This window comes from Micromys minutus, assembly GCF_963924665.1.
Source record: "Micromys minutus genome assembly, chromosome: 29".
Classification (NCBI taxonomy): domain Eukaryota; kingdom Metazoa; phylum Chordata; class Mammalia; order Rodentia; family Muridae; genus Micromys; species Micromys minutus.
Window position 1 is genome coordinate 10,522,818 of NC_137964.1, and position 15,979 is coordinate 10,538,796.

General features: G+C 49.9%; 1 protein-coding gene across 4 annotated transcripts; it reads left to right on the forward strand.

The window, feature by feature from the left end:
- The first annotated feature begins 4,831 nt into the window (after positions 1-4,831).
- Positions 4,832-15,442, forward strand: STXBP2 (syntaxin binding protein 2). Of its 4 annotated transcripts, none has more exons than XM_080941283.1 (19): positions 4,832-4,895; positions 5,911-5,960; positions 6,192-6,273; positions 6,934-7,010; positions 7,512-7,590; positions 7,683-7,786; positions 8,142-8,290; positions 8,928-9,012; positions 9,090-9,220; positions 9,304-9,411; positions 9,667-9,724; positions 9,845-9,910; positions 9,995-10,075; positions 10,573-10,711; positions 12,309-12,418; positions 13,565-13,660; positions 14,176-14,261; positions 14,336-14,496; positions 15,015-15,442. In XM_080941283.1, exons 1-19 carry the CDS (start codon positions 4,859-4,861, stop codon positions 15,098-15,100), a joined length of 1,785 nt encoding a protein of 594 aa, XP_080797409.1. In that variant the 5' UTR covers positions 4,832-4,858; the 3' UTR covers positions 15,101-15,442. The 4 variants fall into 4 exon arrangements, with proteins under 4 accessions (XP_080797409.1, XP_080797410.1, XP_080797412.1 ...); XM_080941284.1 differs by having other exon boundaries at positions 14,339-14,496; XM_080941285.1 differs by lacking the exons at positions 5,911-5,960; positions 6,192-6,273 and having other exon boundaries at positions 4,836-4,895.
- Positions 15,443-15,979: the final 537 nt, after the last annotated feature.

The following is a 15,979-nucleotide window of genomic DNA, read 5'->3' on the forward strand; positions in this document are numbered from 1 at the left end:
ACTTGGAGCAAGAGAGGTAGGGTTTGTGTAGGTAGTGCATGTGTGGTGTGTGCATGCTCATATGAAGACCAGAGGTCAACATCAGGTGTTACTCTCTACCTTTATTTTTGTGACATGGTCTGGAATTAAACCTCAAGTTCCTGCATTACTAGGCTGGCTGGGCATCGAACATCCTGGCTTTAGCATTATTTTTATTTATATTTTATTTTGTGAATATGGATATTTTGCTTGCAAGTATGTGATGTGCTCATGGGATTAGAAGAGGGCATTTGGATCCCTTGAAATTGGAGTTATGGATAGTTGCAAGCCACCATGTAGGAGCTGGCAATTGAACCTGGGTTTTGTGGAAAAGAAGCTAATCAATACTCTAAACACTGAGCCCTTATCCCTACCCTTACTACCTACCTTCCTTCCTCCCTTCCTCCCTCCCTCCTCTCTCTGTCTCTCCCTTCATTTCATAAAATGTAGCCCTGGCTGTACTGGAACTCCTGGTGTCATTCTCAGGAACACTGTCCACTTTGTTGAGACACACATTTATAATCGCAGCACTCAGGAAGCTGAGTTAGGAAGATCTCAAGTTCAAGGCCTTAGACTACGTAGGAAGCTCCAGGTCAAACAAAGTTACATAAAGACACCCAGTCTCAAACAACCGTGAGACTAAAATGGGTTGCAGGTTAAGGGCTCTGTTCAGAGTTAAGGCAGTCAGGAATAAGTTCCTGTTTCTTAGATCTGATGTAAACTTTAAGTTTTTAAGACATACGCTAAACTTGTGACCCCGTTCACATGATGAACATCCTTATTCTTATTCCTTTGCTTTCACTGTTTTTTTCTAACAATGTATAACTCACAGGGACAACTCTCCTGCCCCTGCAAACCTGTTATGTCTCCCATAAAAGGGACAAGAGTCAGCAGGGCTGCTCTCTAAAGTCCCGACTCGTAGAGAGGCAGCTGGTTGACCAGTCCTGGGTGCACCCCAAAATACAGCTTGCTTTAGTCAGACTTTGTGGACTTCGTTTTCCTCCTCACAATTCTCAGGCTTAACATAACAACCAAGTGGATTATGGCAAACGGATGTATAATACTTTAATATGTTAAGAGTCATTACTTTGTATACTCTTGTGAGTGCCGTGACACACGTGTCATTTCTCTCTCTCAGCCTGTAGTTTCCTGGGCTGAACTGAGGTTCTCAGCCTCTGCAGAAAGTGCCTTTCCTGGGCTAGCCATCTCCCTGGCCCTGTGAATGACTTTTCAACAAAGCTGTTAAATGAGAAAGGAGGAAGGGAAAGAAAGGAGGGTCCCTGTCTTAGTATACTTTTATTGTAGTGGAGAGATACCATGCCCATTAACAATTCTTTTTTTTTTTTAAATCTTTATTGATATCTGTGCATTGGCATTTTGCCTGCATGTGTATCTTTCTGAAGCTGTCAGAATTCCCGGAGCTAGAGTTACAGACGGTGGTGAGTTGACATGTGGTTGCTGGGATTTGAACTCAGGTCCTCTGGGAGAGCAGCCAGTGCTCTTAACCACTGAGCCATCTCTCCAGACCCTGACCATGGCAACTTTTATTTAAACAAAACAAAACAAAACAAAACAAAACAAAACATTTAATTGGGTCTGGCTTACAGGTTCAGAGGTTTAGTCCATTATCATCATGGTGGGAATATGGCAACAAGAGCTGAGAGTTCTACATCTTGATTTACAGCCAGTAGGTGACCCTGTGCCACACTGGGCACAGCTTGAGCATATATGACCTCAAAGCCCACCTTTACAGTGACACTTCTTCAACAAGGCTATACCTCCTAATAGTACCGCTTTGTGGACCAAGCATTCCAACACGAGTCTATGGGGGCCATACCTATTCAAACCACCAGAGGTCCCAAGTCCTACTTAGGGTGGCTGGCTGTCCCTGTTTACCTGTAACTATTCTATCGACTGGGTTGGTCCTGAGGGTAGGTTTGTATTTCCAGTCACTCAGAAGGCTATAGCAGAAGAATTACAAATTCAAGGCCAACCTGGCAATTCAATGAGATCCCATTTCAAATAAAAAGAAAACGGGAGCAATCCTTCAATAGAGACAAAAGAGCTTTTCTCAGTAGAAGCCTTGTCTTGGCCTGAGAAACCCATCAAAAAGGGGTAGGTTAGTTTCGTTGGGTCTCCAGCTTAACTGAGGTGCCTATCAGCATGCCTTCCAGCTTACCGAGTACCTGTGACTTCTCTCTGCTTGTCTCGCCCCTGTTCCCTATCCTAAACCTCTCCAGTTTAGGGGTTTCACTTCCCTTCCTCCAGCTTTTGAGTCCTATATAACCAGCCATTTTAATCACACGCTCTCTTCTCCTCTCCGTCTCTTGGATCATCAGTCTTGGCTCTCTTGGTCACCTTGCTCCCCTCTCTTCTCTTTCTCTTCCTGTCTCTCCCCTCTCATGGCCCAGTTCAGTCTACTGGACATGGCTAGTCTACTACTCTTCCTGCTCTGGACTCTTCCGGATGCTTCTGGATGCGCTCTCCCGTGCATATACAATCCAATTATCCTCCCCAACCATCACTTGGAACAAGTGTGTTTTCATCCCCCCCCCCCCCAGTTTGACTTACCTAAGAGTCTGGCCACTGCCACTTTCTGCTCCCATCAGCCACTCCCCACTCCTGCCTGCTACCTGCTTCTAGCTCCTGCCAGACACTTTCTGCTCCTGTTGGTCACCCTCACGTTGACCTGTAGCTCGACCCTTGCCCTTCTTTATTTCATTCAGGATTTTTTTTTTGAGATGCTATATCGTGTAGTCTAACCTGGCTATTAAGAAGCTATGTAGTCAAGGATGAACTTGAATTTCCGATCCTCACTGTCACTAGAAGTTGCTGTGATTACATGTGCAGGGCACTGTGATTGTTCTATGTGGCCCTAGGTTGGAACCCAGAGCTTTTCCAGTAGTAGCAAGCACTCGACCAATTGAGCTACATTCCTAGCCCCACCTGGAAGACTTAAGCTTCATCAAAAAACAAACAACCCAAAAGAAACAAAAAACAAAATAAAACAAACAAAAAATAAAACAAAATTAGTTCAGATAAGCAAACCCACATCCACAACTATCACCTGTTAGATCGGAACCTCATGTCTGTGATTGATATGGAGACTACCCTCTGTGTCACCGGTTGTCAGCTCCTCTCTAGAGAAACAATGGAAGCAGGCCTCAAAATTCTGAATTTAATTTGAATCACCTACCGTATGTGTGTGTGAGTGTGTTTGATCTGTTCGTGTGTCAGCACATGGATGCAATTGTTACCGTGTGTGTGTGTGTGTGTGTGTGTGTGTGTGTGTGTGTCTTAAGGCCATAAAACTGTAACAAATAGCTGGAGTTATAGCTCAGTGGTAAAGGACTTACCAAATACATGTGTGATCCTGGGTTTCATCCTCAGTCTCTCTCTCTCTCTCTCTCTCTCTCTCACACACACACACACACACACACTTTTTAAGGACTAGGAACTCCTTCAAAGCTCCTGAACTCTCATGGAAGAAGGAAGAAGGGGTGGTACAAATATGAAGGGAGGAGGTTAGGCTAGAGTACTGTGAGATGCTGTCTTCTGGACATTACATGGATGTGATATGAACTCTCTGTGCTCTTGCTGTTACCTGTACAAGATCAAGCCAACATATCAACCAAATTTCAGGTAGGCAGCACCAACTGAACTCCATGGGCTACAAAACAAAACAAGAGAGAACATGAAGCGTGTGTGTGAGTGTGTGGGGGCTACGTATTTGGAGGTAACTGGGAGAGTGGGGGAAGGAAGTGGGGGTGGATGATAGGATTGTCACAGGCCCAGAGAGCCTCATTCTTTTCTGAACTTTTGGAAATTACTATTTACAATAGGAGATTATATGTATAATTATTAATTGTGTAGATTATATGTGTAAATTATTATTTGCAAAGGAGAGAGAAGGGGGGGTGAGATTTTCTTCAATGATGTAGCCATTGGTAAGTTGTTTATGCTCCTGTAAGCAACCCCAGTTAAAACCCATTGGGACACACACACACACACACACACACACACACACACACACACAGAGAGAGAGAGAGAGAGAGAGAGAGAGAGAGAGAGAGAGAGAGAGAGAGGCAGACATACAAGTAGAAGGGGCACTAGAAGGGGAAAGGGATCATCCAGAATGGGCATAAGAGGGGAAAGAGGATGAATATGATCAACATACATTATATGCATGTATGAAAATGTCATAGTGAAACCCATTATCATGTGCAATAATATATGCTAATGAGAAAGACTGAGAAGCATCCCTTCCTGAACAGGCTGAGAAGCAAACAGCATAGAAAAGGTGCCTATGCACAGTGGAGTCCGGTGTATTCCGTCTGAAATCTACTAAATGTTGCCCAAGCACGTACTACTAGTCTTTGGATCCCAGAAGGCAGCTGTAAAGTGCCAGATTTAGAAAGTCCCGCTGTCCTTTGAATGGGCACACTGGATCACAGACTGAAGAATTTCTGGTCAGGGTGGTATTTGTACCCGGGCAAGATGAGTATTTTTACCGCTCTGCCATCGCGCTAAGCAAACTGATCTCAATCTGTGTGAGCAAGGGAACACTTAAAAGTCCCATGAAGGATTCCTCGAGGGCGCACACAAACTGGAGATTGTCCGTTTGAGTCCCTGTCACTGTGCCGTCCCCTGAAGTAGAACGAAATAGTGCTGCAGGGACCGAACTTCCTAGAGGTAGGGCGCGAACAGAGGACCCGGAGGCGGGACCAGGTGCGCTGGGGGCGTGACCCGAGCCCACGGGGTGGGGCCCACGTGGATGACGTACAGGGTCACGCCCCCACCTTGGGACAGACCCGGAAGCGGCCCTACTCCTTAGGGGAAGATGGCGCCCTTGGGGCTGAAGGCGGTGGTAGGGGAAAGTGAGTGTCACTCCGCGGCGGGGCTCTGGTGTTCTCTCGGCTGTTCCGTGGGGGGCTGGGGACCTCGGTAGAGGTGAGGTGCACGGATTCTGGGATCCCGCCGGACGGTGGGGAGAGCACCTGACTCCTGAGGGGACGGGCGGGGGACTTGGGCCCAGCTGGACTGCCTGCCCCTCAATGGCAGCTGGCGGAAGAAAGTTGGGATGGGAAGGACTCAAACAGGCAGGAGAGGGAGGCACAGTTTCCCGGCTAGACCTTTGGGCCTGCCTCCGCTACAGGCTGACAAGTGTCTGAACTCTGAAAGTTCAGGGGCTGTACTCAGGGCTCCTACAGTGCCCTGGTCAACGACCCCGAGTAATGTATGAGTACTTAGGTGGTGTGCACATGTCCCATAGGGGTGATGAAGGGGACGCTTTGTCTTTTGCATCATGCCTAGGAGCTCCTTGGAAGGATTAACTTCTTGCAAGCTCAAGTTCTTGGTGGGGGAGAAGAGGGCTTGAAAATGCCCCTCCCCCCTCCAGTAGTTCCGGCCTCAGCTACTTCTTCCGCCCTGATAACAGTGGACTCACACTCTGGTGCACTGGCCAGGCTCTGGGCAAGGCCACCTTTCTTTCCCCTTTCCCCTACTCCTTCCTCTGGACAGAACAGGTTTTTGTGGAAAGGTCCAGTACCTTGGTGTTAAAAAGAAACCTCCCCAGCATACACAAGGGTTAGTGGGAAGCAGGCTTAGAGGATGATAGGAACTCTCAGATCTGGGAACCAAGTATTCTAGTCTAAGGGACACCAGGAGGCCCTCTTTCCCATTCACTCCATTCTCTTGGCTGTACCTGTCCACTGAGCATTGTACCATGTAGACATGGGGGTGCTTAGCTGAGTTATCTGATCTCAGAGCACCTCAATTTGACTACCTGTAAATTGGGAGTAGTGCCAGGAGCACTACCACTCAGGATCCAGGTTGGGGTCCAGCCTAGAGGACAAATGTCCCAGGCCCTCTCCTCTTCTCTCTTCCCGGTAGAAATTCTAAGTGGAGTCATCCGGAGCGTTAAGAAGGATGGCGAGTGGAAGGTAGGGGCTGAGGCAGAATGCCTGGATACACAGGGGCAGCCTTTTACCCCAATCTATGCAGGTACCCCAAAATGTGAGAGTTGCCTCAAGAATTCCTTGAACAAGCTGTTGATCCACAGGGGTGGGTTTGGGCGGGTGGATGCCCCACTGCCTCTGATTCTCCTGGGACAAGCCACAAACTGTTCTGCATGGCTCACGTCTCCCTGTGTCTGTGTCCATCCCTCTGGTCAGGTACTCATCCTGGATCACCCAAGCATGCGAATCTTGTCATCCTGTTGTAAAATGTCAGACATCTTGGCGGAGGGCATCACCAGTGAGTGGATGAATCTAAGGTGGACTCCTTCCTTGAATGTGGGGCGTCTGGATGGAGCCCCTGAGTGTGGGAACCCTCCAGATTGATTCAGTACATAGTTCTCTCTACATAGCCTGGAGCATGTGGCCAATGCGTGCTCTCAGTAAGGAAGTTTATAGGAAACCCTTCATGTAGGATTTCTTTGGCAGAGTGATTGCCTAACGGGAACAAACCCCTGGGTTCAATCTCTAGCACCATATAAAATGGTCATGTGGCAAATGTCTATAATTATTCTCAGCACTCAGGACGTGCGTGGAAGCAGGGGTATCACAAGTTTAAAGTTAGCCAGCTCATGAGCTCAAAGCCAGCCTGGGCTACATGAGACCCTGCCTCAACCAAATAAAACAGGGAGTGCCGTCCCTGTAAGGTTCTCTGTAAGAAGGTTGAGTGGACTTGGTTCTCAAGTGTGTATAGACACCGAAAGTATGGCTGTGGTGCTCCAAATGTGCAGACCCCTGACTGCAGCACCTTACGTGGGGAACCTTAGGTATATATTGCTATTTAAGAACCCAATCGAGTAGTACAAGGCTTAGCACTAGCACCATGGGTCCAGTTCCTATACCTGGGACTCCCCTGTCTCCTCCTCCACACCATGTGTGTCTCTTCCTCTGTTGTTTTTAGTTGTGGAAGACATCAACAAACGGAGAGAACCCATTCCCAGCTTGGAGGCAATTTACTTGCTGAGTCCCACGGAGAAGGTGCCTACAAGAGGGAACCTCTGTGTTCATGGGTTTGTGTGTGCTTGAATGGTGTACTGTCAGTAGTGTCTGAATGAGCATAATGTATGTGTGTGCACACACAATGCATACATGCACACAAGTCACCATACACGTGTGTGTATGCAAATGCCAATGTATGTGTGCATATATCAGAATTGTGTGTGTGCATGTCAGGATGCATGTGTGCATTTGTGCACATGTCAGTGTATGCACATCAGAATATAGGTATGTATGCATATATATGTATGTACATGTCGGAATTTGAGGGTGTATATGTGTGCATATATCAGAATTCAGGTATGTGCATGCACAACCTTGAGCGTACATATGTGTGCATGTGTCAATGTATGTGTGTATGTGAGTCCCCCCCAACAGTTGACAGTTTCACGTAGTGGGGAAATGATCATCAGTTGGGGGTTCCTTGCAGAAGATAGATCTGGGGTGCAGAGTCTGACTCCAACAGTGATCTGTACTCCCCAGTCGGTTCAGGCCCTGATTGCAGACTTCCAGGGGACACCAACGTTCACCTACAAAGCAGCCCATATCTTCTTCACGGACAGTGAGTGAGGCTAACAGGGTGGTGGTTGCTGTGCTGAGGTGGGGAGTTTGATGACAGAACATTGGTCTGATGGTCTCTCCCTGCCTACCCAGCATGCCCTGAGCCCTTGTTCAGTGAACTGGGCCGCTCTCGTCTGGCAAAGGTGGTGAAGACACTGAAAGAGATCCACCTTGCCTTCCTCCCCTATGAGGCCCAGGTACAGCTTGTGGTGGGGAAGGGGTGGGCTGTCCTTGACCGAGTGTCCAAGGTCCCTCCAGAACAGACAGAACACCAGCAGGGAATGGACAGTTAACAGGCCCTTTCCTGGATAGCTTCATCCTATCAGGCAGCATGGAGTATGGGGCAGAATTGTCTCATTCCCCAAAGTGGAAAGGAGCAAGGAGCTATCTCTGTTCCCTTTCAGCACCAGCTGGGGCCTACCCTAGCTTGCTTCAGAGCTGACCAAACAGGCCCTAGAGGGTATCAGAGACCCCTGGGAAATGCAGGGACAGCAGCGGGAAGTTGGGTTGGGTGTCCTCTATAGTGGATCATGACATTCCTGTCCTTTCCAGGTGTTCTCTCTGGATGCCCCACACAGCACCTACAACCTTTACTGCCCATTTCGAGCAGGGGAGCGGGGACGGCAGCTTGATGCTTTGGCTCAGCAGATAGCCACACTGTGTGCCACTCTTCAGGAATACCCATCCATTCGCTACCGCAAGTGGGGACCAATCTCTACCCCTACCCCAGTGCTACCATTTTTACCTTCACTCTCATTCTGTGTCCATTTTTTTCCTCCTGTGTGTATGCATGTGTTCATGTGTGTGCATGTGTGTATGTTTGGAGGTCAGAGGTCAACCTCAGGTGTCTCCCTCAGTCACCATCCATCTTTATTTTTTTTTAAAGATTAAAAAAAAAAAAAAGTTTGTGTGTGTGCATGTGGTTCTCATGTAGACCAGAAGAGGGCGTCAGACTTTCTGGAGCGAGAGTTAAGGTGGCTGTGAGCCTCTGGGTGTGGGTGCCGGGAGCTGAGCTCAGGCCCTTTGGAAGAGCAGTCTGAGCCTTAACCACTTAGCTGTCTTTTTGAGAGAGGGTTTTCCCCTGGCCCATGTTCTCCATCCAGGCCCAAGGATCCCCTGTCTCCAGGTCCCCAGCCCTGGAAACTCCAGCACACTTTGAAGTGCTCTGGGGGATTGAACCTGTTCCTCAAGCTTGCATACCTGCATGGCAGCCATCTTACTGACTTAGCCTTCTCCTCTAACTGCCACACTCACCCCTACACAAGATGTCCCTAGTCTGTGCCCAGTCCCCCAGCCCCCACATCCTGATGTCCCTGTGTTCGACTCCATCACCTCCAGGGGTCCAGAAGACACAGCCCAGCTGGCCCACGCTGTCCTGGCTAAGCTGAATGCCTTCAAGGCAGACAATCCCAGTCTAGGCGAGGTGAGGGGGATGCTGGAGAGGTGCCAGGGAGGCTTTGTAGGGTCACAGTGTCTTCAGTCTTCTTTCTCCTTGCCCAGGGCCCAGAGAAAACACGCTCACAGCTGCTCATAATGGACCGAGCAGCAGACCCCGTGTCCCCACTGTTACATGAACTCACATTCCAAGCCATGGCCTATGATCTTCTGGACATCGAACAGGATACATATAGGTAGACGGAACCAGGCAGATTCTTGCCACTCCATCTTTGTCAACTTAAACCCTTCTGTCCTCTGATGTGCCCTGTTCTTCCAGGTATGAGACCACAGGACTGAGTGAGTCCCGGGAGAAGGCTGTACTCCTGGATGAAGACGACGACCTGTGGGTGGAGCTTCGGCACATGCACATAGCAGATGTTTCCAAGTGAGAGCTGGGCATGGGTACTGGAGAGGGGGGCCCGGGCACCCCGGCCTCATTCCTTCGGATTGTCCCTCCATAAACTACAATCCTCAGGGGGATGCTCGTCATGCTTCCATCCGAACTTCACCCCAGTGCATCCCATGGCTTGGGACTGGTACATGCATCTAGGTTACTCTGATCAGCTGGTAGGTAGTAAGAGGCCTCCCTCCCCAAATGTCTCAGCATCTTCTCTCTTCCCCTGCCCTTGCTCATGGCTAGGAAGGTCACGGAGCTCCTGAAGACATTCTGTGAGAGCAAGCGGCTGACCACAGACAAGGTAGAGAGAGGTTCATGGTGGGGCAGGACTTCAGCCTGGAGTGGAGGGGAACCTCCCTGGTGTAGGGCAGGGGCCTGGCCTCACCCCTACCATCTCTACCCTCTCTTACCTTTACTTCAGGCCAACATCAAAGACCTGTCCCACATCCTGAAAAAGATGCCACAGTATCAGAAGGAGCTGAACAAGGTAAGCTCAGAGAGTCAAACCCACCCAGGCTCAGTCCGGCTCCCCGACTCGATTGTCTCTCTTAACCCAGTTCCTACCCTGCAGTATTCTACGCACCTGCATTTAGCGGATGACTGCATGAAGCATTTTAAGGGCTCAGTGGAGAAGCTGTGCAGTGTGGAGCAGGTGGGCCTGGGCTTTGGGGAAGGGCAGGAACTTTGGAGGCTTAGAAAGACAGCAGTTAGGGAGGGGTGGGGCTCTCTAGGAGGCAGATCTTGGAGAGGAACAAAGCCTGAGAGAGGTGGTCAGGGCTCTCCATGGGGCACAGTTTGGGGAGCAGGGGCAGGGACTCAGGGGGCCTCTGGTAGGGAGGATTTGGGGAAAAGTCGGGCCTCATAGAGGGTGGGAGGAGTGGGGCTCGGGAAGGAGGTGTCTTTATAAGGGTGGGCCTTGGTGAAGGTCTTGGAGAGTAGGGCAGAGCTGTGCTTAGAGACAGGACCCGAGTGAGAGTTGGCAATTATGGGGAGGGCTTAGTCCGTGCTCAGATGAACTTCAGGAGACCAGTTTCTAGGGTGAGATCAGGTGGGATTATCTTACCAAAGTCCCTGATCTGCCCCTGCTCTGTTGCCTTCCCACACCTTCCCACAGCAGCCAGCTGGACACCTAACTCTCATATCACGCAGGACTTGGCCATGGGCTCTGATGCAGAGGGAGAGAAGATCAAGGACGCCATGAAGCTGATTGTCCCGGTGCTGTTGGATGCCTCGGTGCCACCCTATGACAAGATCCGGGTTCTCTTGCTCTACATCCTTCTGCGGAATGGTGGGTGAGGGGGTGGCCTAGAGATTTCAACTACGAGGCCCTCATCACCTAGCATGCTGTGATAAAATACCCTTAGAAAGGCAGCTCAAGGGAGAAAGGGCTCATTTGACTCACAAGTCCAGGTTATAGTCATTGAGGCCAGGCTTCAAACAGCTGGCCATATTCACAGCAGAGCGGAGAGCAATGCATGCACGCATGATTGTGCCTGGCTCTGCTTCTCCATTCTCCAGTTCAGGATCCCCTCCCCAGGGAATGGTGCCACTCATAGTGGGCAGGTTTTCCACCTCAACTAATGAAACCACGGAAATCCCTTAGTTTCTTAACTAAGAACCATCACTTAATTTTAAAACAACTAGTACAGTTTTTTTGTTTGTTTGGAGCTTGCTGTTTAGCCAGTCTAGTTGAATTGGCAGACTCCAGTCTACTGAGAGACAAAGAACAAGGTGAAGGGTGATGGTCTTCAACCTTCAGCTTCTACATGAACACGCACATGCACACACAAGGTTGGCCAAGAAGAGGCTCCACATGTGGCTTCTATATAGTTGGTGTTCCCTCAGCTGATTGTGTGTGTGGGAGTGTGTGTGTGTGTGTGGGAGTGTGTGTTGTGTGTACACGTGGGAAATCAAAGTGGGACATTGGGCGTCTCCTATCAGTCTCTCTTGTCCTCTGAGATCGAGTCTGTCCCCGCATGTTATGTTAGGCTGGAGTCCCCATCCCTGAAGCACTGGGTTACAGTGTGCATGACTGCTGGACACTGGGGATTTAAAGTCAGGTCTTAGATGCCTGTGGGAAGGCCAGAGCACGATGGTACTGGTGTGTCCTGCCGAATGCCAGTGTCGTTCTCGGTCTCAGTCTCCTGATACAAGTGTGGGAAGCTGAGGAAGTCCTCAGGGAATGTACATTGCTGACGTGGGCACAGCCAAGACAAGGACCCAATGCCTCAGATTCATGGGGTGGCAAGGTCTTTCTTGGGTCAGGCTCGGAATGCCAAAGCCTTTCTCTGATCCAGTACAATGTGGATGTTTACAAGCAACTGACTAGTGTGCACAAAGCCTAGCAGCTTCATCAGTGTGTGTGTGTGTGTGTGTGTGTGTGTCTATGTCTCTGTCATTTCTTTAGTGTCTGTTTCTTCATTCCATCACTGCCCCATGTCAGGTCAAGCACCAAACCTCTTAAGTCTTGGCAACAGGGTCTCTTCTTGTGCCTGACCTAGACTGGGGTCTAGAAATTCCCAGTAATCTTCCTGTTTCTTTCTCCCACAGTACAGGGTTACGGGTACATGTAGCAGTGCCCAGCCTCTGTGGTACATGGATTTGAACTCAGGTTCTTGTGCTTCTGCAGCAGGCACTGTGACCCTCTCAACCATCTCTCCAGCTCCCTTCAGCTAATTCCTGAAGAGACCCAATTTTACCTTTTCAGATCTACCCTTCCCTGCTTCTGTAGATAACTATAGGGATAACTATATACAATTCCCTTTTCCTTAATCACCAGAAGCTTCTGGGTCCTGGAGATATCCTAGCTGTGAGGATATCTCTTCATAGATCTCTTCACATAGGACCCTACTGGGCGTTTATTATTACCTGTTGCTGTACCCCAGGTGTGAGCGAGGAAAACCTGGCCAAGTTGATCCAGCATGCTAATGTGCAGTCCTACAGCAACCTCATCCGAAATCTGGAGCAGCTTGGGGGCACTGTCACTAACTCCTCGGTATGTCGGGAGCTGATGAGCCGTGGAGCTCAGCCCTTGCAGAATTAGGGATGTGTGCTCAGCTTGCACATGCGAGCATAGCATGGCGTTTTAGGGACCAAGAACACCAAGACCTTCCCTAATTCTCTTGGCATAATGGGCAGAGAGGTTAACTTGGGGCCCCGGATGGTGGTGTAGGGTGTGTGTGGACTGAGCCTTCAGGGGCAGGTGGGAGAGCGAGTCATCATTAATGGGAAACAGGGTGAAACTAGAGGTTCTGAAGGGATCACCCTTCTCCTCTCACCCAGGACACATGGTGGTTTCCTATGCTACACACACACACACACACACACACACACACACACACTCCCTCCAGCTCTTTCTCCCTTTCTCTCTCTCTCTCTCTCTCTCTCTCTCTCTCTCTCTCTCTCTCTCTCTCTCTCTCTCTCTCTCTCTCTCTCATACATATTATTATTTTGAGGCCACATTTCACTTTGTAGCTCAGGCTAGCCTTGAACTCTCTCTGCAGCTAAGGCTGATCTTAAACGCACTCTGTAACTCACACTGGGCTCAGATTCATGGCCACCCCATTGTATTAGCCTCCTGAGTACCTGGGATTACAGATGTGAGCTTTCATACCTGCCTTATCTCTTGCCTCTTGCTGTTTCTGCAGCCTTGACCTGACTTACATCTTTCTACTTTTTCTTTGTTCTGTTTCTCCCTTCCCACTTCTGCTTCTGTCTCCCTTTCCATCCCTACCCCTCTGTCTCCCTGCTTTTGTGTTCATCTCTGTATCTGTGTGTCTGTATATACCTCTCTCTGTTTCTTTGTCTTTTCCTGTTTCTGTCTCTTATCTCCCATGTCTGTTTGTCTTTACCAGTCTCTCTGTCTGTCTTCCCATCTTCCTTTGTCTCTCTATTTCTTTCTCCCTCTGTTTCTGCCTCTGCCTATTTATATCTCTTGAGTTCTCTTTGCTCTTCCTGTTCTCTCTCTCTCTCTCTCTCTCTCTCTCTCTCTCTCTCTCTCTCTCTCTCTCCCTCCCTCCCTCCCTCTCTCTCCCTGCTCTATTTCTGCATTTTTCTGTGCATTCCTGTAGCCCCTCCCCATCTGTGAAGGGCTGCCTTCCCTTCACAATCCCATTCCATCCCCACCTGGCCCCCTCTGTAGGGCTCAGGGACCTCTTGCCGGCTGGAGCGGAGAGAGCGCTTGGAGCCCACCTATCAGCTGTCTCGTTGGTCCCCTGTCATCAAGGACGTGATGGAGGTATACAAGTTGGGGCCCTTGTTCCTCTCTACTGATCCCATTAACCTCTAAGCCCTCCACCCCCCCAGGCTCTCAGTGGTAAGCCTTGGGGCTTAGTGGAAAATCCCTCATTATCGGTGTACCCCTGGCACCCTATCTGCTTTACAGGGTGGGGCACACAAAACTGCACCCCAGGAATTGGGGCAGCAGAGGAATTCCTTGCTAGAGACTGCAGCTTTCTCTGTACCCTGTGTTCTCCTCTAGTCTCTATCCTGTCCTCCCAAAGCCGCTTGTATGCTGGCCCTGCCACCCCCACACCCCAAAGCCTCATAATCAAATAGGAATGTATTAGAGGCTCTGTTCTTACCAGTTTGTGGAAGTGTCCTGGCACCTCCTGCTTGGAGACCCAGCAACCTTGCACCTTGGCTTCCTGGGTCCCCAAGAAATAAGGTGATACAGACACTGGTACCATGACCATTTCTTCTGCTGGGCTCCACTGCCTGGGGTTGTTTAACTCTTCCTGTCTGGCCACCCAGGATGTGGTGGAGGACCGGCTAGACCGAAAGCTGTGGCCCTTCGTGTCTGACCCTGCCCCTGTGCCTAGCTCCCAGGCAGCTGTCAGGTGAGGGCCCTGGAGAGGCCTGGGTTGGGGGTTGGGAGCTGCCAGCCTGGACTGACCTCTCCCTATCACCCCAGCAGTGCTCGCTTTGGCCACTGGCATAAAAACAAAGCTGGCATAGAGGCTCGGGCCGGGCCCAGGCTCATCGTGTACGTTGTGGGTGGTGTCGCCATGTCTGAAATGAGGGCTGCCTATGAGGTGACCAGGGCCACTGAAGGCAAGTGGGAGGTACTTATAGGTGAGTAGCCAGAACTGAGGTTCTTGGGAGTATGACTGGGGATTCTTGGGGTCCAGGGCTGAACTTGGGGTCCCTTAGAGTCTGCAGTTAGATTTGGTCTCCAAAATACCTAACATGTGGGATTTGGGCTTCTTTGGAGACTGGGGCTTGAGTCTGAGTCACTAAAAGCCTGGGGCTGAACTCTGGACTCCTTCTCTTGAGGGTCCTGTGCTGGACTCTGCCGTCTACTGAGATCTAGGGCTGGACTCTGGGGCGCCTTGGAGTCTGGGACTAAACTCTGGTGTGTGAGGGGCTGGGGCTGAACTTAAAAAAAAAAATTCCTAAATGCCTAGGATTAGGTTATGAAAGTTTTGGGCTTGGGAGCAGTAGTCTAGGGTCTTTGAAGGGCTGGAGTTGGAGTTTGAGTCTCCAGAGAAGACAGGGCAGAGATTTGTCCTCACCAGCCAGGGCACTGTGAGGAGCAGCGGACTCCCAGGAGGGACCCCCAACCTCCCTCTTTCACCTTCTCTCGTGCCCAGGCTCTTCTCACATCCTCACTCCAACCCGCTTCCTCGATGACCTTAGGACCCTGGATCAGAAGCTGGAGAACATGGCCCTGCCCTGACTTGGCCCTTGCCTTTGCCCTCTCCTCTTCCAGAGAAATAAACTCTTCCCTTCTGCCTTTCCATCAGGGCTCACCTCATTTTCTTCCCCAAGGGAGCTGTATTGAGCCAGCCCCATGCTACAGACCTCCTCATACATTACTGCCCTGCCTGAACCTTTCTTTCCTTGGCCCCCAGAAGCATCTTTAGCTTTCATGAACGCTGAGAACCTGGGCTGTAGGTTCAGTATTGGCTTGCAGTTTAGAAGGCCCTGGCTTTCTTGCTGGATCCTCCATCCAAACCCAGGCGTGATTTTAGCAGTTTGCAGAGGAGATAGTAGGGAGGTGCAGATGAGGGGATGTCAGGGTGCAACCCCACTGTTACTAGAATTCTTTAGGCTGTTTGGTTAGCATTATAGAAAAGAATTTAACCTTTATCTTTATTTCGTGTGTTACACTGTGTAACATGTATGTATGTCTGTGCATCCTATGTACCAGTGCCTGCAGAGGTCAGAAGAGAGTGTAGGATCCCCTGGAATCAGCGTTACAGATGGTTGTGAGAAGCCATGTAGGTGCTTGGGTCCGCTGCAAGAACAGCCAGTCTCTTAACCACTGAAGCGTCTCCAGCACCAGAAATAGAAGCAGATAGAGTAGGCCTGAATCCTGATTCTTCCTCTGGACCCTCCCGGGAGCTGCAACCTGAAGCCCCAATTCCAGGAGCCAGAGCCAGCATTTAAAATACAGCAAACTCAAACACTGCTTTCCTAGTGTCCCCCGCCCCGGCCTGAAGATACTCCTGTAGACTCCAATCGTAGGATTTACCAGAGTTTTTAATAGAGGTATATTTTTTCAGTAGGGCAAACTTATAAACTATTCCAGGGCCTGGATGGTTCAGAGGTTAAG